The sequence below is a fragment of the Balaenoptera acutorostrata genome, chromosome 1 (genome assembly GCF_949987535.1).
Source record: "Balaenoptera acutorostrata chromosome 1, mBalAcu1.1, whole genome shotgun sequence".
In the NCBI taxonomy this organism is placed as follows: domain Eukaryota; kingdom Metazoa; phylum Chordata; class Mammalia; order Artiodactyla; family Balaenopteridae; genus Balaenoptera; species Balaenoptera acutorostrata.
This window is the reverse complement of record NC_080064.1, coordinates 16455896-16472198: the sequence shown is the minus strand read 5'-3', so window position 1 is coordinate 16472198 and position 16303 is coordinate 16455896. Positions and strand designations below refer to the sequence as shown.

The window sequence follows — 16303 nt, the reverse complement described above, 5'->3', positions numbered from 1 at the left end:
GTTCAGGTTAGGTGAATAGGATAAAATACTTCTAGATCTGCCATGTCTTTTCCTAGTCAGATGTGAATCTTCATAAGTTTCCTGTTGATGCCTTTGGATATTGTGATGTATTGCATGTAGAAACCATAAGTTATCTCTGCAGCTCTTGATTAAAGTTGTTATTTCTCAAATTGTTCCTTTTAAATTGATTCCCATGTGAAAATCATCTTCTTTCCCATTACTACCCAGTTTGCTTCCTCAGCTCTAGATTCTATCTCTGTCTCTCTCATCTTTATTGAGACAACATTTGAATATCATATAATTCACCCATTTAAATGTACAGTTACTGGATCTTGGCATATTCAGAGCTGTATAGCCCTCACCAAAATCAATTTTGGGACATTTTCATTACCCCAAAAAGAAACCTGGTGTCCCTTATTAGCCCATTACTCCCCAGTCACCCAGCTCTAGGCAACCACTAATCTACTTTCTGTCTCTGATAGATTTGCCCATTCTGAACATTTCATATAAGTGGAATCATATAATATCTGGTCCTTTTGATGACTGACTTCTCTTAGCATAATGTTTTTGTGGCTGAATAGTATCTATTGTGTGGATATACCTTATTTTATTTATCTCTTTATCAGTTAATAGATACTTGCGTCATTTCCACTTTTTGGGTATTTTGAATAAGGAACATTCATATACAGATATTCTTGGTGGACATTCTAGCCTCTCTTTTATCCTTATAATATAAATGAGGCAAGATTACATCATCATTTAAAAAATCAGTGGCTCCTCTTTGCTAACAGCAAAAAATTAAAATATCTTTGCAAAGAATATGTAGTTTTTCTACAGTCTGGCTATAATCAGGCTACAGTTGTACCAGCTTCATTCCACTTACCTCTCTTTCCCCCAACCCTTTCTAAAGAGAACCCCTTACCTAAAACATGTGGAACATGTTTTACCTTCTTACCTCTGTACTCAATAAACTTCTTTTAAAAATAATATCTCTAATTCTTGGTCTGAACTCAAGCTTTTTACTTCTCAAGGTGCAACTCAGATTCTACTAAGCCTTCAACAGTTTCAGACCTAGTTACTTCTGGTATTTAATCAATGCATTAAATACATATCCTTATAGGATTTATCACATGATTTGTTTCTTTACTTACTGTGATTTTCTTTCTATTGGAACTCCTAAGGACAAGGGCTATTTCATTTTTAAAGCTTAATACAGTGCCTGACAGAGCATTGATGCTTAGTCAGTGTTGACTGTATGTCAGAGGGGGTAAAATTAGGAATCATATCAAATTGGTTTGTATTACGGTTATCTGTCCTGTCCTTTATATTCTGTCCTAACATTAGCAGACCCATTATTAAACAAAACAAAACAACTTTGTTATATGTCAGTTATACCTCAGTTAAAAAAAATAATTAACCAGTCTAAAAAAATATCTGTTTTGGGTCTTCTTCTGTGTGGTGCTAGGTCTGTATTGATCCTAGGACTGCTGAAATTAGGTTGATTGTCTTTCAGTCACCTTTTGTCTTTAAAATTCTGAGATTCTCACTTTCGTTTAGTTTTAGTTTAGGACATTACTGATTCATCTTATGATAATCTTGTTTGTTCTTTTATAATTCTGAGCAGAGAAATTAGCCATATAGATTCCATTGAGAGGGTGAGCACTGTCTTGAATATGCAACAATTAACACTGACCAAATAGATCCAGAAATAAATTTAGCTTTGGTTTTTGCCCCCTGGTTTATAAATTCACACTTTTTCATATTTTCATTTGCTAGTTTTCATAATTAGCTTAGAGACTACCTGAAACTTTGATATGAACCTACTTCTAAATTTATCTTCTCTAGCCCTGACTCCTCTTCTGAGCTTAGATTCAGATATTGAACTGGCTACTTATCACTTCCATTTGGATATCTAATAGGCATATATTGCTTTTGATTACCCTTTCCCCTAAATCTGCTCTCCCTATCTCACATGAATATCTCCACCCACTTAATATTTCAAGCCATAAACTTAAAAGCCATCCTGTATTTCCATAATTATTATCACTTTATATTATATATTTAAAAAATTATTAAATCTGTTACGATTATCTTATTACCTTCAGCTAGGATGTAAACTCCATGAAGACAGAGATTTTAGAGTCTTATTCACCTAATTTTGTATCCCATGTACCAGTGCATGGCATACAATTTGTTCTCAGTAAATGTATATTAAATAAGTGAATCAGTCAATCCTCATTCCCTCTGTCCCTTCCGTTCAGTCAAATCAGTAACAATTCTGTTGGCTCTGCCTCTAATATACAACCCAAATTGGTCCACTTCTTTTCATCTTTATTTTTACTGTTCTAAGTTACCATCAATTTTGGCCTAGCTTATTGTGATAGCTTTTAAACTAATGTGTTTCCATTCTTGTACTCTTCAATTCTTTCTTTTCACAAAGCAACCAAAATGATCTTTGGAAAACATCAGATCTGGTCATGCTCCTGCTTAAAATTTCCAATAGTGGGACTTCCCTGGTGGTCCAGTGGTTAAGAATCCGCCTTCCAATGCAGGGGATGCAGGTTCGATCCCTGGTCGGGGAACTAAGATCCCACATGCCGTGGGGCAACTAAGCCTGCATGCCGCAGCTAATGAGGCTTTGCGTGCCACCACTAGAGAAGCCCGTGCGCTGCAATGAAGACCCAGCGCAGCAAAAAAAAAAAAAGAAAAAGAAAAAAGAAAAATTTCCATTAGCTTTCTATTCCACTTAGAATAATATCCCAAGTCCTTACCATGCCTACAAGCCCTTAAGTAATATTGGCTCTGCTGCCATCTCTTTTTAGCCTGATGATGGGGGGACTACCCCCGACCCCCCACTTGTAACAGTTTAGTCACTCCCATTTCTTGACCTTGTCAAGATCTCAGGGTCTTATATTAACACCTGTTGTTTTCTCTGCCATGTGAGGTCTTTTCCTAGTTTTTGTTATTGCTATGTAACAAATCACCACAGAATTAACAGCTTAAAATAGCACCCATTTATTACTTCACAGATTCTGTGGGTCTGGGCTAGCAGGGTCCTCTGCTCAGGACCATGCTGAAATTAAAGTGTTGGCAAGGACTGGAATCTCATGTAAGGCTTGGGGTTCACTTCCATACCCATTAGGATAGTTGGAAGAATTTATTTCCTTGTAGTTGTTGGACTGAGGTCCCTGTTTTCTTGCTGGCTGTTGGCTAGGAATTGCTCTCAGCTCCTAGAGGCTACCTTTGGGTCCTTGCTATGTGGCCCTCGCATAACCTGTAAGTCAGCTTAGTCTTTAAGAAAGCAGGAGAGGGGCTTCCCTGGTGGCGCAGAGGTTGAGAATCTGCCTGCCAATGCAGGCGACACGGGTTCGAGCCCTGGTCTGGGAAGATCCCACATGCCACGAAGCAACTAGGCCCGTGAGCCACAACTACTGAGCCTGCGCGTCTGGAGCCTGTGCTCTGCAACAAGAGAGACCGCCATACTGAGAGGCCCGCGCACCGCAATGAAGAGTGACCCCCGCTTGCCGCAACTAGAGAAAGCCCTTGCACAGAAACGAAGAATCAACACAGCCAAAAATAAATATAAATAAATTAATTAATTAAAAAAAAAAAGCAGGAGAGTACCTCTCTTATTCACTGTGTTTTAAAGAGCTCACCTAATAAGTTCAGACACACCCAGGATAATCTCTTTCTTGATTAACTTGAAGTCAACTGTGTAGTTACCTAGCCATAGGAGTGATATTTCATCATATTCACTGGTATATTAAGGGGAAGGAATTATACAGGGTACCTGCACCAGAGACAGGAATATTGAGAGCCATTTTAGAATTCTGCTTGCAACAATTTGTCCTCTGGCCCCGAAGGATTCACACTTGGTATGCTGTTTGTTACCTTTTATACCTAGACACATTTGGAGGCCAGGTGTTTTTTTCTTAGTTTTATTCTATTGTTACTGATCTGTGGTAGGTACTCAACTGCTAACATTGAAAAAGTAGCTAATCTGCTTTTCTTTCTCTTGTTTCCATTGCCAATTAATAAATATGAAAAGAAACAATCTTCAGAATTGAACCCAGTACTACAGAGTCCATGATAGAACTGATGACTTAAAAAAAATGCACAACATGAGAGTTGCAAGTTAAGTTTTATTTGGGGCAAAAATGTGGACTGCAGCCCGGGAGACAGCATTTCAGATAGCTCTGAGAGACTGCTCCAAAGAGGTGATGGCAGGAGCCAGGTAATATAGAAGTTTTGTAACAAAGGGCAGGTAGTCTGAACATCAAAAAGATTATTGTTAATTAAAGAAAACCAGATATCTCAAGTTAAGGAATTTAGCGCTTTTCTGTGTATGGGAGGATGCAAGAGACTGGGCTCACTGAAATCATTCCTTTGGTATGCACCTCAGCTTTCTGGGGCCAGTATCCTGTGTTTTCACATCCTGAGTTTCCTCAGGGCTCATGGTAGGGAGTGGCTACAGTCTGATGGCTGCTAGATGGCAGGTTTTTTTTTTTTTAAATATTTATTTATTTATTTGGCTGCATTGGGTATTGGTTTGCGGCACGCAGGATCTTGGATGTAGCGTGTGGGATCTTTCGTTGTGGTGCGTGGGCTTCTCGCTAGTTGTGGTGAGCAGGCTCCAGAGCTAGCGGGCTTCGTAGTTGCGGCGCGAGGGATCTCTCTCTCTCTCTCTTTTTTTAAAAAAAGATTTATTTGTTTATTTATTTTATTTGGTTGTGCCGGGTCTTAGTTGCGGCAGGCAGCCTCCTTAGTTGTGGCATTCGAACTCTTAGTTGTGGCATTCGAACTCTTAGTTGTGGCATGCATGTGGGATCTAGTGCCCTGACCAGGGATCGAAGCTGAGCCCCCTGCATTGGGAGCGCAGAGTCTTATCCACTGTGCCACCAGGGAAGTCCCATGAGGGCTCTCTTAGTTGTGGCCCACGGGCTCTAGAGTGCGTGAGCTCAGTAGTTGTGGCACTCGGGACTATCGTGGTTGTGGACCATGGGCTCTAGATCGCGCTAGCTCAGTAGGTTGCGGTGTGTGGGTTTAGTTGCCCCATGGCATGTGGGATCTTAGTTCCCTGACCAGGGCTCGAACCCGCGTCTCCTGCATTGGAAAGGGGATTCTTAACCACTGGATCACCAGGGAAGTCCCGGCAGGTAGTCTTTTCGGCCCTGAGTTTCCTCAGGGCTCACCGGCTCACATTGGAGGGCTGCAGATGTTGATGACTGTGACATCCTTTGTTTAAATATTACATTTATCAGAACTGTCCATGATAGCATCTGTTTGCTTGAGTATTTAAGTATTACTGGAATCCTGAAATTGCCTTTTTTTTTTAATGTGAAAAACAACTTGAATATCTGAAGTTCCATATGGTTCAACCTAATAAGTGTAGCTAAGAGTAGAACAAAGAGGAAAGTCACTTACTTTCTCTTTTTCTTGGTTATGGGAGGGGATTGGCAGTGATAATGTCAGAGAGACTTTGAAAAATGTCATGATACATAGTAAAATCTTCTAGTATCCACTGTAATGTTCCTTTTTAGTTGACTAAACCAGCTTTTATTTATTTCCCAATATCTGTAATTAAAAATATCTCTAGATACTGGAAAATAAATGACCTGAAGGAAGAACTAGGATGATATATATGAAAAACTAATCAGAAGGAGAAACTACTTATCCATTCAGCTGCTAGAGGATCTCATATAGAGTATTGAAATTAACCAAGTAAGAAAAGCTTTGGAATCTTTCCAGTCTACCAGAAATTGAACTTGGTCATTTCCATGTGGGAATTGCAGCTGTTGGAATGCTTTTAGATGACTTCACTAAATAAACTTCATCTTGGGATAAAAAGTTAAGGGATGGCTTCTCAGACATAAACCATGTGCCCTTTTAACCTTTATATTAATCATTTTTTGCTGAAAACATTAATATTTCTTGATAGGAATCCTTTGTAATTCTTTTAATAAAGATTTAATTATTGTGTGTTTTTAAGTGCTATGTTTTTATTGCATATATTGTGCAATATATGCATATATTATGTAGGTGCAATGAATAAAGATATAATACTTTATATATGTGTATATAATGTTTAACAATATATCTGTATTCATTCAATGACTATTTGTCTAGAATTCAGTCACAGGTCTATACGTGAGTACTTCCTTAACACAGAAAGTTTATCCTCTCTAGATTTGCTGATTGGAAAATTCAGAATAAATTCATCAGAGCTTTACTGTTCTCATTTTTTTTCTTTACCCTATTCCTTCTGTTGGTACGTAAAGTGGGAGAGGTGGAAGAACACCATGGCAGTGTATAAGACATTCAGAGCAAATGTGCGTGCCTGCTTATTGTATAATAAAGATAATGTCTCTTCCTGGAGCAAAAGACAGCATGCTTACTGCCCATTATAAAAGATTTAAGTTCCCTAAGTGCAGTGTTCTTTCAGGTAATGCAAGTCACCATATGTGCACTTGTCATCTGGCCCTCTTTGTGTTGCCTTGGGACTCAGGTTCAAAGTGTGGCGCAAAAATGCTCATACTCTGGCTACTGCTGTTGTTGAAAGTAATAAATAGTCCTTTGTTTTGTCAAAAAAAAAAACAAACAAAAACCCGGAAAGTTCATATTTGGTGATGATCATGAGGTACCCCTAGAGCCAGATTCACACACTGGCTGCCTGTATACTTTTTTTTTTTTTTTTAATGCCTGTGTACTTAATCTATAGATGTGCTTTATTTGGCTTGTACAGTGTTTTGGAGGTCAGGAAAATTTCATGTAAAAATCTTTATTTTTAGTTTTTCTTGAAAACTTGGAAGATACTGCATGGCTTATTTCCTGAATGGCAGCACTTGGCTTCAGCTCAGTATCTGAGTATTTACTGCCCTATGGGGGATGGGTATTCTGTCCAGTTCTCCATAGTCCCTACTTCCTGTTGCTTAAACCTGGCCATTTTCCCCCCACATCTGTTTCCCACATGGTATTTTCATTGCTCTGGGGTCATTAGAGAATGATCATGTTCAGGAAAGTTTAATTTTTAAATTACTATTATTTGAAAATTGTAGTTTATGTATTATAGCCTTTAATTGGCCAGAATATTTTTTCAAATCAGGTGATTTAGGGCTGAATAAATCAACTTTTAAAAAAAAATTATTATTATTTATTTCATTTATTTTTGGCTGTGTGGGGTCTTTGTTGCTGCGCAGGCTTTCTCTAGTTGCATCGAGCGGCGGCTACTCTTCGTTGCGGTGCATGGGCTTCTCATTGTGGTGGCTTCTCTTGTTGCGGAGCATGAGTTCTAGGGCGCATGGGCTTCAGTAGTTGTGGCGCACAGACTCAGTAGTTGTGGCTCGTGGGCTCTAGAGCGCAGGCTCAGTAGTTGTGGTGCATGGATTTAGTTGCTCCGCAGCATGTGGGATCTTCCCAGACCAGGGCTCAAACCCGTGTCCCCTGCATTGGCAGGCGGATTCTTAACCACTGCGCCACCGAGGGAGGCCCTCAACTTTATACTTACTGACTCATCTTAGTTTCCATGACCTTTATGGTTTAGCTTTAAACTTTCAAAAGATTCTTCGAGTTACATTGGTCAGCAACCACCAAATATCATTGATTTTATAGGAGATGATTTTCGGTAGAACTCTTGAATGAAAATTTACTAGCTAGCTGAAGTTTCCAGTAAGATAAAATTTTAGAGGTTCTCTTTTAATATATTTTCTTTTCATATTCTTACTCCTCTTGTAGAACAGCCATATAACTAGTACCAGTGTAACTAGTATTTTACCCCAGGTCCTACCTAAGTAATTTGCTTGTTTTGGTCTGTAAGCTTTTTTAGGGAGTGGAAGAGGATTATAACATACCTGCATAGAAGTGCATAAAACATAAAAGTAGAGTTTAACAAATAATTTTAAAGCAAAATCTGTGTCTTACCTCCCAGGTGTAAAAAAATAAAACATAATGTGGCCTTACCTGATCTTAACTCCTTGTCTTCCCAATATGTCTGCCTTAAAAAAAAAATCCTGCTCTTATTTACAGTGTTGCCATCCATTTATGCATTTCTAAATTAGTATAGTCAAGTTTTGTTTGTTTTGGAACTTTTTTGGAATCATACTCCGTAGTCTTCTGTGTTCTCTTTCACTCAGTATCATTAATGAGTGTCATTCAAGTTGTGATGTGTTGCTGTAGTTTTAAATTTGATTTCCATGTAGGAAAATATTTCATTATTGATCCATTCTCCTGCTAGTGAATGGCTGTGTTATTTCCAGTTTTTGGTAGTAAGAACAATGCAACTATGGACATTTTTGTACACGTACCTTGGTGCACATTTTCCTATTTCTCGCAAATGTATACCTAGGAAGAGCTAGGTTATAGGGTATGCTTGTTTTCAAGGTTACTAACTAATGCCAAATTCTTTCCCAAAGAGCTTATACCAATTTACATTTCCACCAGCATATGAATGAGAATTCTGGATGCTCTACATTATTGCCAATGCAAAACTATAATATCTATAAAAAGTAAATGTTTCTTGGGCATATAATCTTTTAAACTTAAATACAGGACACACACACACACACACACACACACTGCATACCACAAAATGGTTGATTAATTTTGCTTAAGGTGAATATTGCATAAAAGACAAAAATCTTTTTAGCTTTGGAGGTGGTTAAGTAGTTGCCATAATTAGCTATTTTATACTTCTACTCCCAGCCTCCATAATTGAGATGGTACTAATAATAAATAATGGGAAAACATGTTTTTTTCCCCTTTACATGAGAACTTCTTGTCACTACCTTCAAAGGATTATAACAGTATGGATTATAACAGTATGATCTGAAATGGAATAAGTTAGCCAGAGAGGAGAAGAAACTGTAGCCAGAGACTAGAAAATTCAATAATCATTCATCTAGGAATATTTTGAAAGAAGATATTCAAAGTTTCATGAAACTTTGAATTTTATCCTCAACAACCTCATTAGCCCTTGTGCCATTTCCTTGGGATAGGGTTGTGTTACCTACTTATATTTTGTATAATTTCTAATTGAAGATGGTATACCTTTTTCCCGGGCAAAGGCAGTAAGTTCTATAGTACACTAAAAGCAAGCATGTAGTACGTAATGCAGTATGACACTTGTAATAGGGGGTCTTTTTGAATTAAATAGATCACAGTGAAGGCCAGAGATTTATTGCATGTAGTAGCTTTTTTTGGGAGAATTTTTAAGAATGACATGATTCTCCTATTATTATGATACAGATTTATTTTCTTTGGTTTGCTTTTATTAGTAGAAACCTCCAAATTTGGGAGGGAATACTCTACTAGAATATACAATACCAAAGGATTCCTGCAATTTGCCTACCCCTTTAGGAACAGCAGAGAATGCATACTTCAGGGATATTTGCCTATGAAGGTTGCTTTTCACTGGTGCTTGCTTTAAGGAAAATTTTAATGTTAGCAGTAGCATGTGCTTTGGCTAAATGCCTTTTCTCCTTTTGTCAAACATCTGTATTTCATGGGGTGATAACAATATTCTAAAAAGTGCACTTAAGCAGTTTTCAGGGAAACATGAACACTAATCTTTTTTTTTTTTTAATATTTGTGTATTTATTTTTTTATCTTTGGCTGTGTCGGGTCTTAGTTGTGGCACGCGGGATCTTCGTTGTGGCATACGGGATCTTTTGTTGCAGCACACAGGCTCTTCCTTACGGTACATGGGCTTCTCTCTAGTTATGGCGCCCGGGCTCCAGAGCCCGTGGGCTCTGTAGTTTGTGGCACATGGGCTCTCTAGTTGCGGTGCGCTGAACACTAATCTTTATCTGAAATCATTGATTTACTTATTTTCGTCTTTGTCAGTAGAATATAGAAGAATCTCTTTGTAGTTCTAAAGGGTGTATCTTTTCTTTTTTACTCTTGATTGTTTCACATATTCATTTCAATTGGTGGCAGTTCACATCTATGTATTTTTTATGTCTTTAGTTATGTTACTTTATTTTCTCGTTATTTGCTATTTCTACCTTTTTTGCTCTCATATATTTAAGTTCCTAGTTTTTGAGTGTAAGATTATTTCTTCAGGGTATGTATTCCAAAATGGAATCATTCTTTGGGTGTGGTTTTAAGGCAGCTGTGATGCATTGCTCTGTAGTTCTGGGGACATGGTAAACCCATTCACAGTATCCTGTCTTATGTCCTGTTTCCTTAGATCCTTGGCAATATTGGGGTGAAGTTTTTTTAAAAAAACTTATTATTTGTGTTATTTGTGATATGCATGTAGTAATATATTTTATTTATTTTTAAATTTTATTGAAGGATAGTTGATTTATAATGTGTTAATTTCTGCTGTATAGCAAAGTGATTCAGTTATACATATACATTCTTTTTCGTATTCTTTTCCATTGTGGTTTATCACAGGATATTGAATATGCTTCCCTGTGCCATATAGTAGGACCTTGTTTATCCATTCTATATATAATAGTTTGCATCTGCTAACCCCAAACTCCTACTCCATCCCTCCCCAAACCCCCTCCCTCTTGGCAACCACAAGTCAGTTTATATCTGTGAGTCTGTTTCTCTTTCATAGATATGTTCATTTGTGTTGTATTTTAGGTTCCGCATATAAGTGATATCATATGGTGTTTGTCTTTCTCTTTCTGACTTACTTCACTTAGTATGATAGTCTCTAGGTTCGTCCGTGTTGCTGCAAATGGCATTATTTCATTCTTTTTAATGGCTGAGTAATATTCCATTGTGTGTGTGTGTGTGTGTGTGTGTGTGTGTGTGTGTATACCACATCTTCTTTATTTCCATGTCTTGGCTGTAGTAAATAGTGCTGCTATGAACAAAGGGGTGCATGTATTTTTTTGAATTATAGTTTTATCTGGGTATATTCCCAGGAATGGGATTGCTGGATCATATGGCAACTCTATTTTTAGTTTCTGAAGGCACCTCCATACTTATTTCCATAGTGGCTGCACCAATTTACATTCCCAGCAACAGTGTAGGAAGGTTCCCTTTTCTCCACACCCCCTCCAGCATTTGTTATTTGTAGACTTTTTAATGATGACTATTCTGACTGGTGTGAGGTGATACCTCATTGTAGTTTTGATTTGCATTTCTCTAATAATTAGCAATGTTGAGCATCTTTCCATGTGCCTGTGACCCATCTGTATGTCTTCTTTGGAAAAATGTCTATTTAGGTCTTATGCCCACTTTTCAATTGGGTTTTTTTTTGTTATTCAGTTGTATGAGCTGTTTGTATATTTTGGAAATTAAGCCCTTGTTGGTTGCATCATTTGCAAATATTTTCTCCCAGTCTGTAGGTTATCCGTATTGTTTATGGTTTCCTTTGCTGTGCAAAAACTTATAAGTTTGATTAGATCCCATTTGTTAATTTTTGCTTTTATTTCTATTGCCTTTGGTGGACTGACCTAAGAAAACATTGGTACGGTTTATGTCAGAAAATGTTTTGCTTGTGTTCTCTTCTAGGAGTTTTGTGATGTTGTGTCTTATATTTAAGTCTTTAAGCCATTTTGAGTTTATTTTTGTGTATGGTATGAGGGTGTGTTCTAACTTCATTGATTTGCATGCAGCTGTTCAACTTTCCAACACCACTCTTGCTGAAGAGACTGTCTTTTCTCCATTGTATATTCTTGTCCCCTTTGTTGAAGATTAACTGACCATAGGTGTGTGAGTTTATTTCTGGGCTCTCTATTCTGTTCCATTCATCCATATATCTGTTTTTTGTTCCAATACCACACTGTTTTGATTACTGTAGCTTTGTAGTGTTGTCCGAAGTCTGGAGGGTTATGCCTCCTGCTTTGTTCTTTTTCCTCAGGGTTGCTTTGGCACTTCTGGGTCTTTTATGGTTCCATATAAATTTTAGGATTATTTATTTTAGTTATGTGAAAAGTGTCATGGGTAGTTTGATAGGGATCAAACTAAGTCTGTAGATCGCTTTGGGTAGTATGGCCATGTAATAGTATCTTTTAATATTCATTTATTCTTAATAGCAATTTGAAAAACATTTTTCCATATTATGATTTTTTGCCCTGGGTAAATTTAATCTTTGACTGTTTTATCAGAATGAATTGGAGAATTGACCTGACATTTTGTATAGCTAACGTCTTTCACTTTATTTCATTGTGCAAATTTTTTTCCTAAAGTTAAAAATATGTGTCCATTTTGATGCTTTGCTTTAGTAGAATATCAAAATAATTTATTCTAAAGCATGTGAAATAAGAATATGAATTTATAAAGCCTTGTTGGTGAGAAATTTGCTTGTAAGAACTCTTCATTTCTGGTTATTAATTTTCTAAAGTAGATGTTTAGATAGCATTCTGACTTTTATCCTTTGAAAAATTGCCCTGATGAGATTTATAAATGCTATAACATTTCATGGTAAACCTCATGCCCTTATAAATGTAATTTTCACTCCAAATTGGAAACAAAGTTTTTCAAGGAAATCATAAAGCTATTTAAAAAGCAGGGAAGAAATTAAATACAATTAATTTCAGTTTTAAACTTTGGTCACATTTTAGCATATTCGTGTCTCTTACTAGCCTGTAAGCTTTTGACTGTAGTTAGTTCTCCGTGAGTCCATTTTATTTCAGCTTTGGGAACAGGTAGCTGAGACTTTAGGCATTTATGTCTGTTTTAGATAGACATAATGGATTCTAGGGTTAGATTATCAGGGAGTAGACTTTCTTCAGAGCCTCTGACTGATTGATTGAATTCCAGGAAAATCTAATGTCATTTGGAGACCACTTTCATTTCTCCCTGGGTAGAGTTTTTAACTCTGTGGTAGAATTCAGGGGATCTAAGAACTTGGGTAAAATAGCTAATTGACTGTTGAACTATATTAGAAAATAAAAATGATAGGAAAAAAAAGAAACACTTGCATGCTTTCTTTTAAGATCTTTGTGTATCTTCTTACAGATCTTTTTAATATGACATGTATACTTGTGAGTATATTGCATATATGCACACATATGTAGATGTAGATACACATATAGAAATATGTATACATGTGCATGTGCATGTACATGTATATTTAGATGTACTTTTTTAAAAACAAAAATAAGATTATGCTCTATAAGTAACTTTTTTTGGTTCAGGTTTATTGAGGTATAATTTACCTAAAGTAAAATTCACCTTTTTTAGTATACAGTTCTGTTAGTTTTGACAAGCACAAAGAGATATGTAATCTGCACTACAGTCATGATACAGAACAGTTATGTCATCCCCCCAGAATCTCCCTGTGCCCCTTTCGTAGTTATCCTCTTCCCTTGTAATCATTTATTTCTTTTTAGTTCCTTTTACAAAATATCATATAAATGGCATCGTACAGTATGTAGTTTCTAGTCTGGCGTTTTTCATTTAGCATAGTTTTTCCTTTAAGATTTTTAGTTTTAGGTATGTTTCAAGAATCTTTTATCAAATGGATGAAAATATTCATGTCGTTTTTTCTAGGAATTTCATTTGTTCAATTTTGAAATTTTAAGCCTTTAGTCAGTCTGGCACTTACTTTAGTATAAAGTGAGACAGATACTTCCATATTTAAAAAATTAGCTACTTTGGCAATATTTATTAAGATTGAGTTACTAATACTCTTACTAAATTGATTTCCTCACAGGTAACACAAGTAGCAAGACAGCCGGGACCCCCGACCCCTTCCCCTTACTCAGCACATGAAATAAACAAGGGGCATCCAAATCTTGCGGCAACGCCCCCGGGACATGCATCGTCCCCTGGACTCTCTCAAGTAAGAAGAACCTTTTTTTTTCCTAAAAGAAATTTCCATGTCAGAGCTGACTTTCTAGTTTTCTTTTTTTAAAAAATTATTTATTTATTAATTTATTATTTATTTTTGGTTGCATTGGGTCTTTGTTGCTGTGCACGGGCTTTCTCTAGTTGCGGCGAGCGGGGGCTACTCTTCGTTGCGATGCACAGGCTTCTCATTGCGGTGGCTTCTCTTGTTGTGGAGCATGGGCTCTAGGTGCGTGGGCTTCCGTAGTTGTGGCTCACGAGCTCTAGAGTACAGGCTCAGTAGTTGTGGTACATGGGCTTAGTTGCTCCGCGGCACGTGGGATCTTCCCGGACCAGGGCTCGAACCCATGTCCCCTGCATTGGCAGGCAGGTTCTTAACCACTGTGCCACCAGGGAAGCCCGAATTTCTATTTTTCTAAAGCAAACTTTTAAGCAAACATACAACATTACTTACAGAGTAATTTCTATTTTCTCTCATACATTTTTTTAGACATACCTCCCATGATAGTGACTACTAATAGTTTTACACATTTCATTTATGGAGTCATTCAAAATAAACTGTCAGTGATATTTAGTTTTCCTTTTTGTTGTTTTAGAAATTAGAGTATGACTCTATGAAGTTCATTAAAAATCTCATAAAGCACTTGTTTGCCTTTCAATGTGTAATCTGTTAGTCTCCCTTTTCGCTTTTTGGTGGAGTGTTGGTGGTTATTTTCTACTTTTGTAAAAGATATGGCTGTCTTTCCCTCTTAGTATTGATAATTTTAGAGGGCTTTTTTGTTTGTTTGGTTTTATAAGTAGATTATTGGAATTTGTTAGGCTTAAAATTTTGTTAAACTGTTAAAGAATAGTGAACTCCTTAGTTTATTTCCAAGTAACAGGCACAGGAGACACCGAAACTGTTTTAAGAAGATGTCGCTGTGGGTCCCCTGCATTTTAAGCCATTTCCAAGAAATCTTTCAGCTTGTACCAACTCACCATTACATGCTTATTTGGTCTTCCTTGTGGTTAAGAGTGGGGTAGAGTTAAGAAGTCTCTTACTGGAATGTAGAGAGAGTCAAGCCAATAACCTTGAACCAAGCTGTTTGAGATTGTCAGTATTTACACGTACGAAACATTCCTTTTAATAATGAAAATTAATATTATAACATTATTTTCAATTTGGGCTTTTATATTTTAGGTCTTTAAGAGCTTGAATAATAAGAGGAAGAATTACTGAAAATAATGCTAAAAGCTGGTGATTATAAGTTAAGGGTTGATTAATGATAGTTTAAACTATAGAATGTTTGGAGAAGAAATGTACAACTTGCCAAAGCATGATTGAAATAGCGCTATTCAGGAATATGTAAATTAATTTGGGCTTAGTACTATACTTAAACTCGGTCTAAATCATTCTTGTTTAACTTTGAGTTTTAAAAGTAAAATATGAAAAAAAAAAAAAAAAAAAAAAAGTAAAATATGTCGAAATGAATTCTTAATTGTTTAGGATGAGTTTCTAGTGTTGGTTTTCATGGCACTGAACAGAACCACCCACGCTATTAATCAGGTATGTTGGTCTGAGTCTCAGGAGGAAAGAAAAACTGTAGTAAGTTGAATAGGGAAAGTTTAATATAAAGGATTATTAAATATAATAGGGGATTGGAGTACTGAGGGATTGGCTAATAAGAAAGAAAACTCTAAATGATATAAAAATTACAAATATAAGGAGTAGCTGCTTCTCCTGGGGCCAAGATGGAGTCCCCATGGAAGAGCCTTCTTCTCCACCCTGTTACCAGAGAGTGCATGGCTGTGGCATACCTTATAGTAGAGAAGTCATTGTGGTGTCATACCAGTGGAACGTGCTAGGAATCCTTCTTCTGGAATTTGCTGGAAGTTCATCTTACGGAGTGTTGAGGAAAGCTGGCTTCTGTAGCACCGGTTCCTTTAGCAAAGAGCTGCTGCAGTGCACAATGGCTAGAGGCTCCTTATAGCATCTCTGCCACAGGCACTTCAGGTAACCTTGAATCTGCTGGATCACGGGTCGCATGTGGTAGAGCAGCTTGTGTTACAGCCTAAACTTACTGCAGAGCCTCCTTTTGTCCTTTCCCTCAATCAAAATTGGAAACCTCCCAGATGACTTTGTAGGTAGGTCGAGGTGTATCACACTCAAATGTAATGTATGTTCTCTCCAAAATCTAAAAAAGGCCTGTCCAACCTTGTGCCTCTTTATTTCACGCTACTGTTAGGAGACTGCTCCCCCCACCTTGGGCTGAGATCTGGCGTGATGTGGTTCTCTGAATGGTAGAGAAGTTGCTGTGGTGCCACATCAGTGGAACTTACTAGAAATCCACCCTCTGGAACTTTCCAGAATTCTGCCTTCTAAGGTGCTGAGGGAAAACTCTTCACAGGGCTGTTTCTTCTAGGAGGCACTCTGCTGCAAAATGGCTTGAGAGGGTACCAGGGGTAGCTGTTAGTTACTGGGTACTGCTGGCTGCTGCACATTGCAGCAGAATCCTGACACTGAAGAAGCTGCGCCCTCTAGAGCAGCTGGGCACTGGGGAAGTCAGGTTCTGGAGAA

The 16303-nt window shown here is 37.3% G+C and overlaps 1 protein-coding gene across 17 annotated transcripts in view; it reads left to right on the top strand.

The window, feature by feature from the left end:
- EIF4G3 (eukaryotic translation initiation factor 4 gamma 3) overlaps positions 1 to 16303 on the top strand; it is a 398991-nt gene that overhangs the window by 126460 nt on the left and 256228 nt on the right. For 14 of the 17 annotated variants that reach the window (XM_057547106.1, XM_057547100.1, XM_057547093.1 and 11 more), the window contains exon 3: positions 13613 to 13741. The exons of the other annotated variants lie outside the window; for them this stretch is intronic. In XM_057547106.1, the coding sequence (XP_057403089.1) occupies positions 13613 to 13741 (129 nt within the window). The remainder of the gene's footprint in view (positions 1 to 13612; positions 13742 to 16303) is intronic. 17 annotated transcript variants of the gene reach the window in all.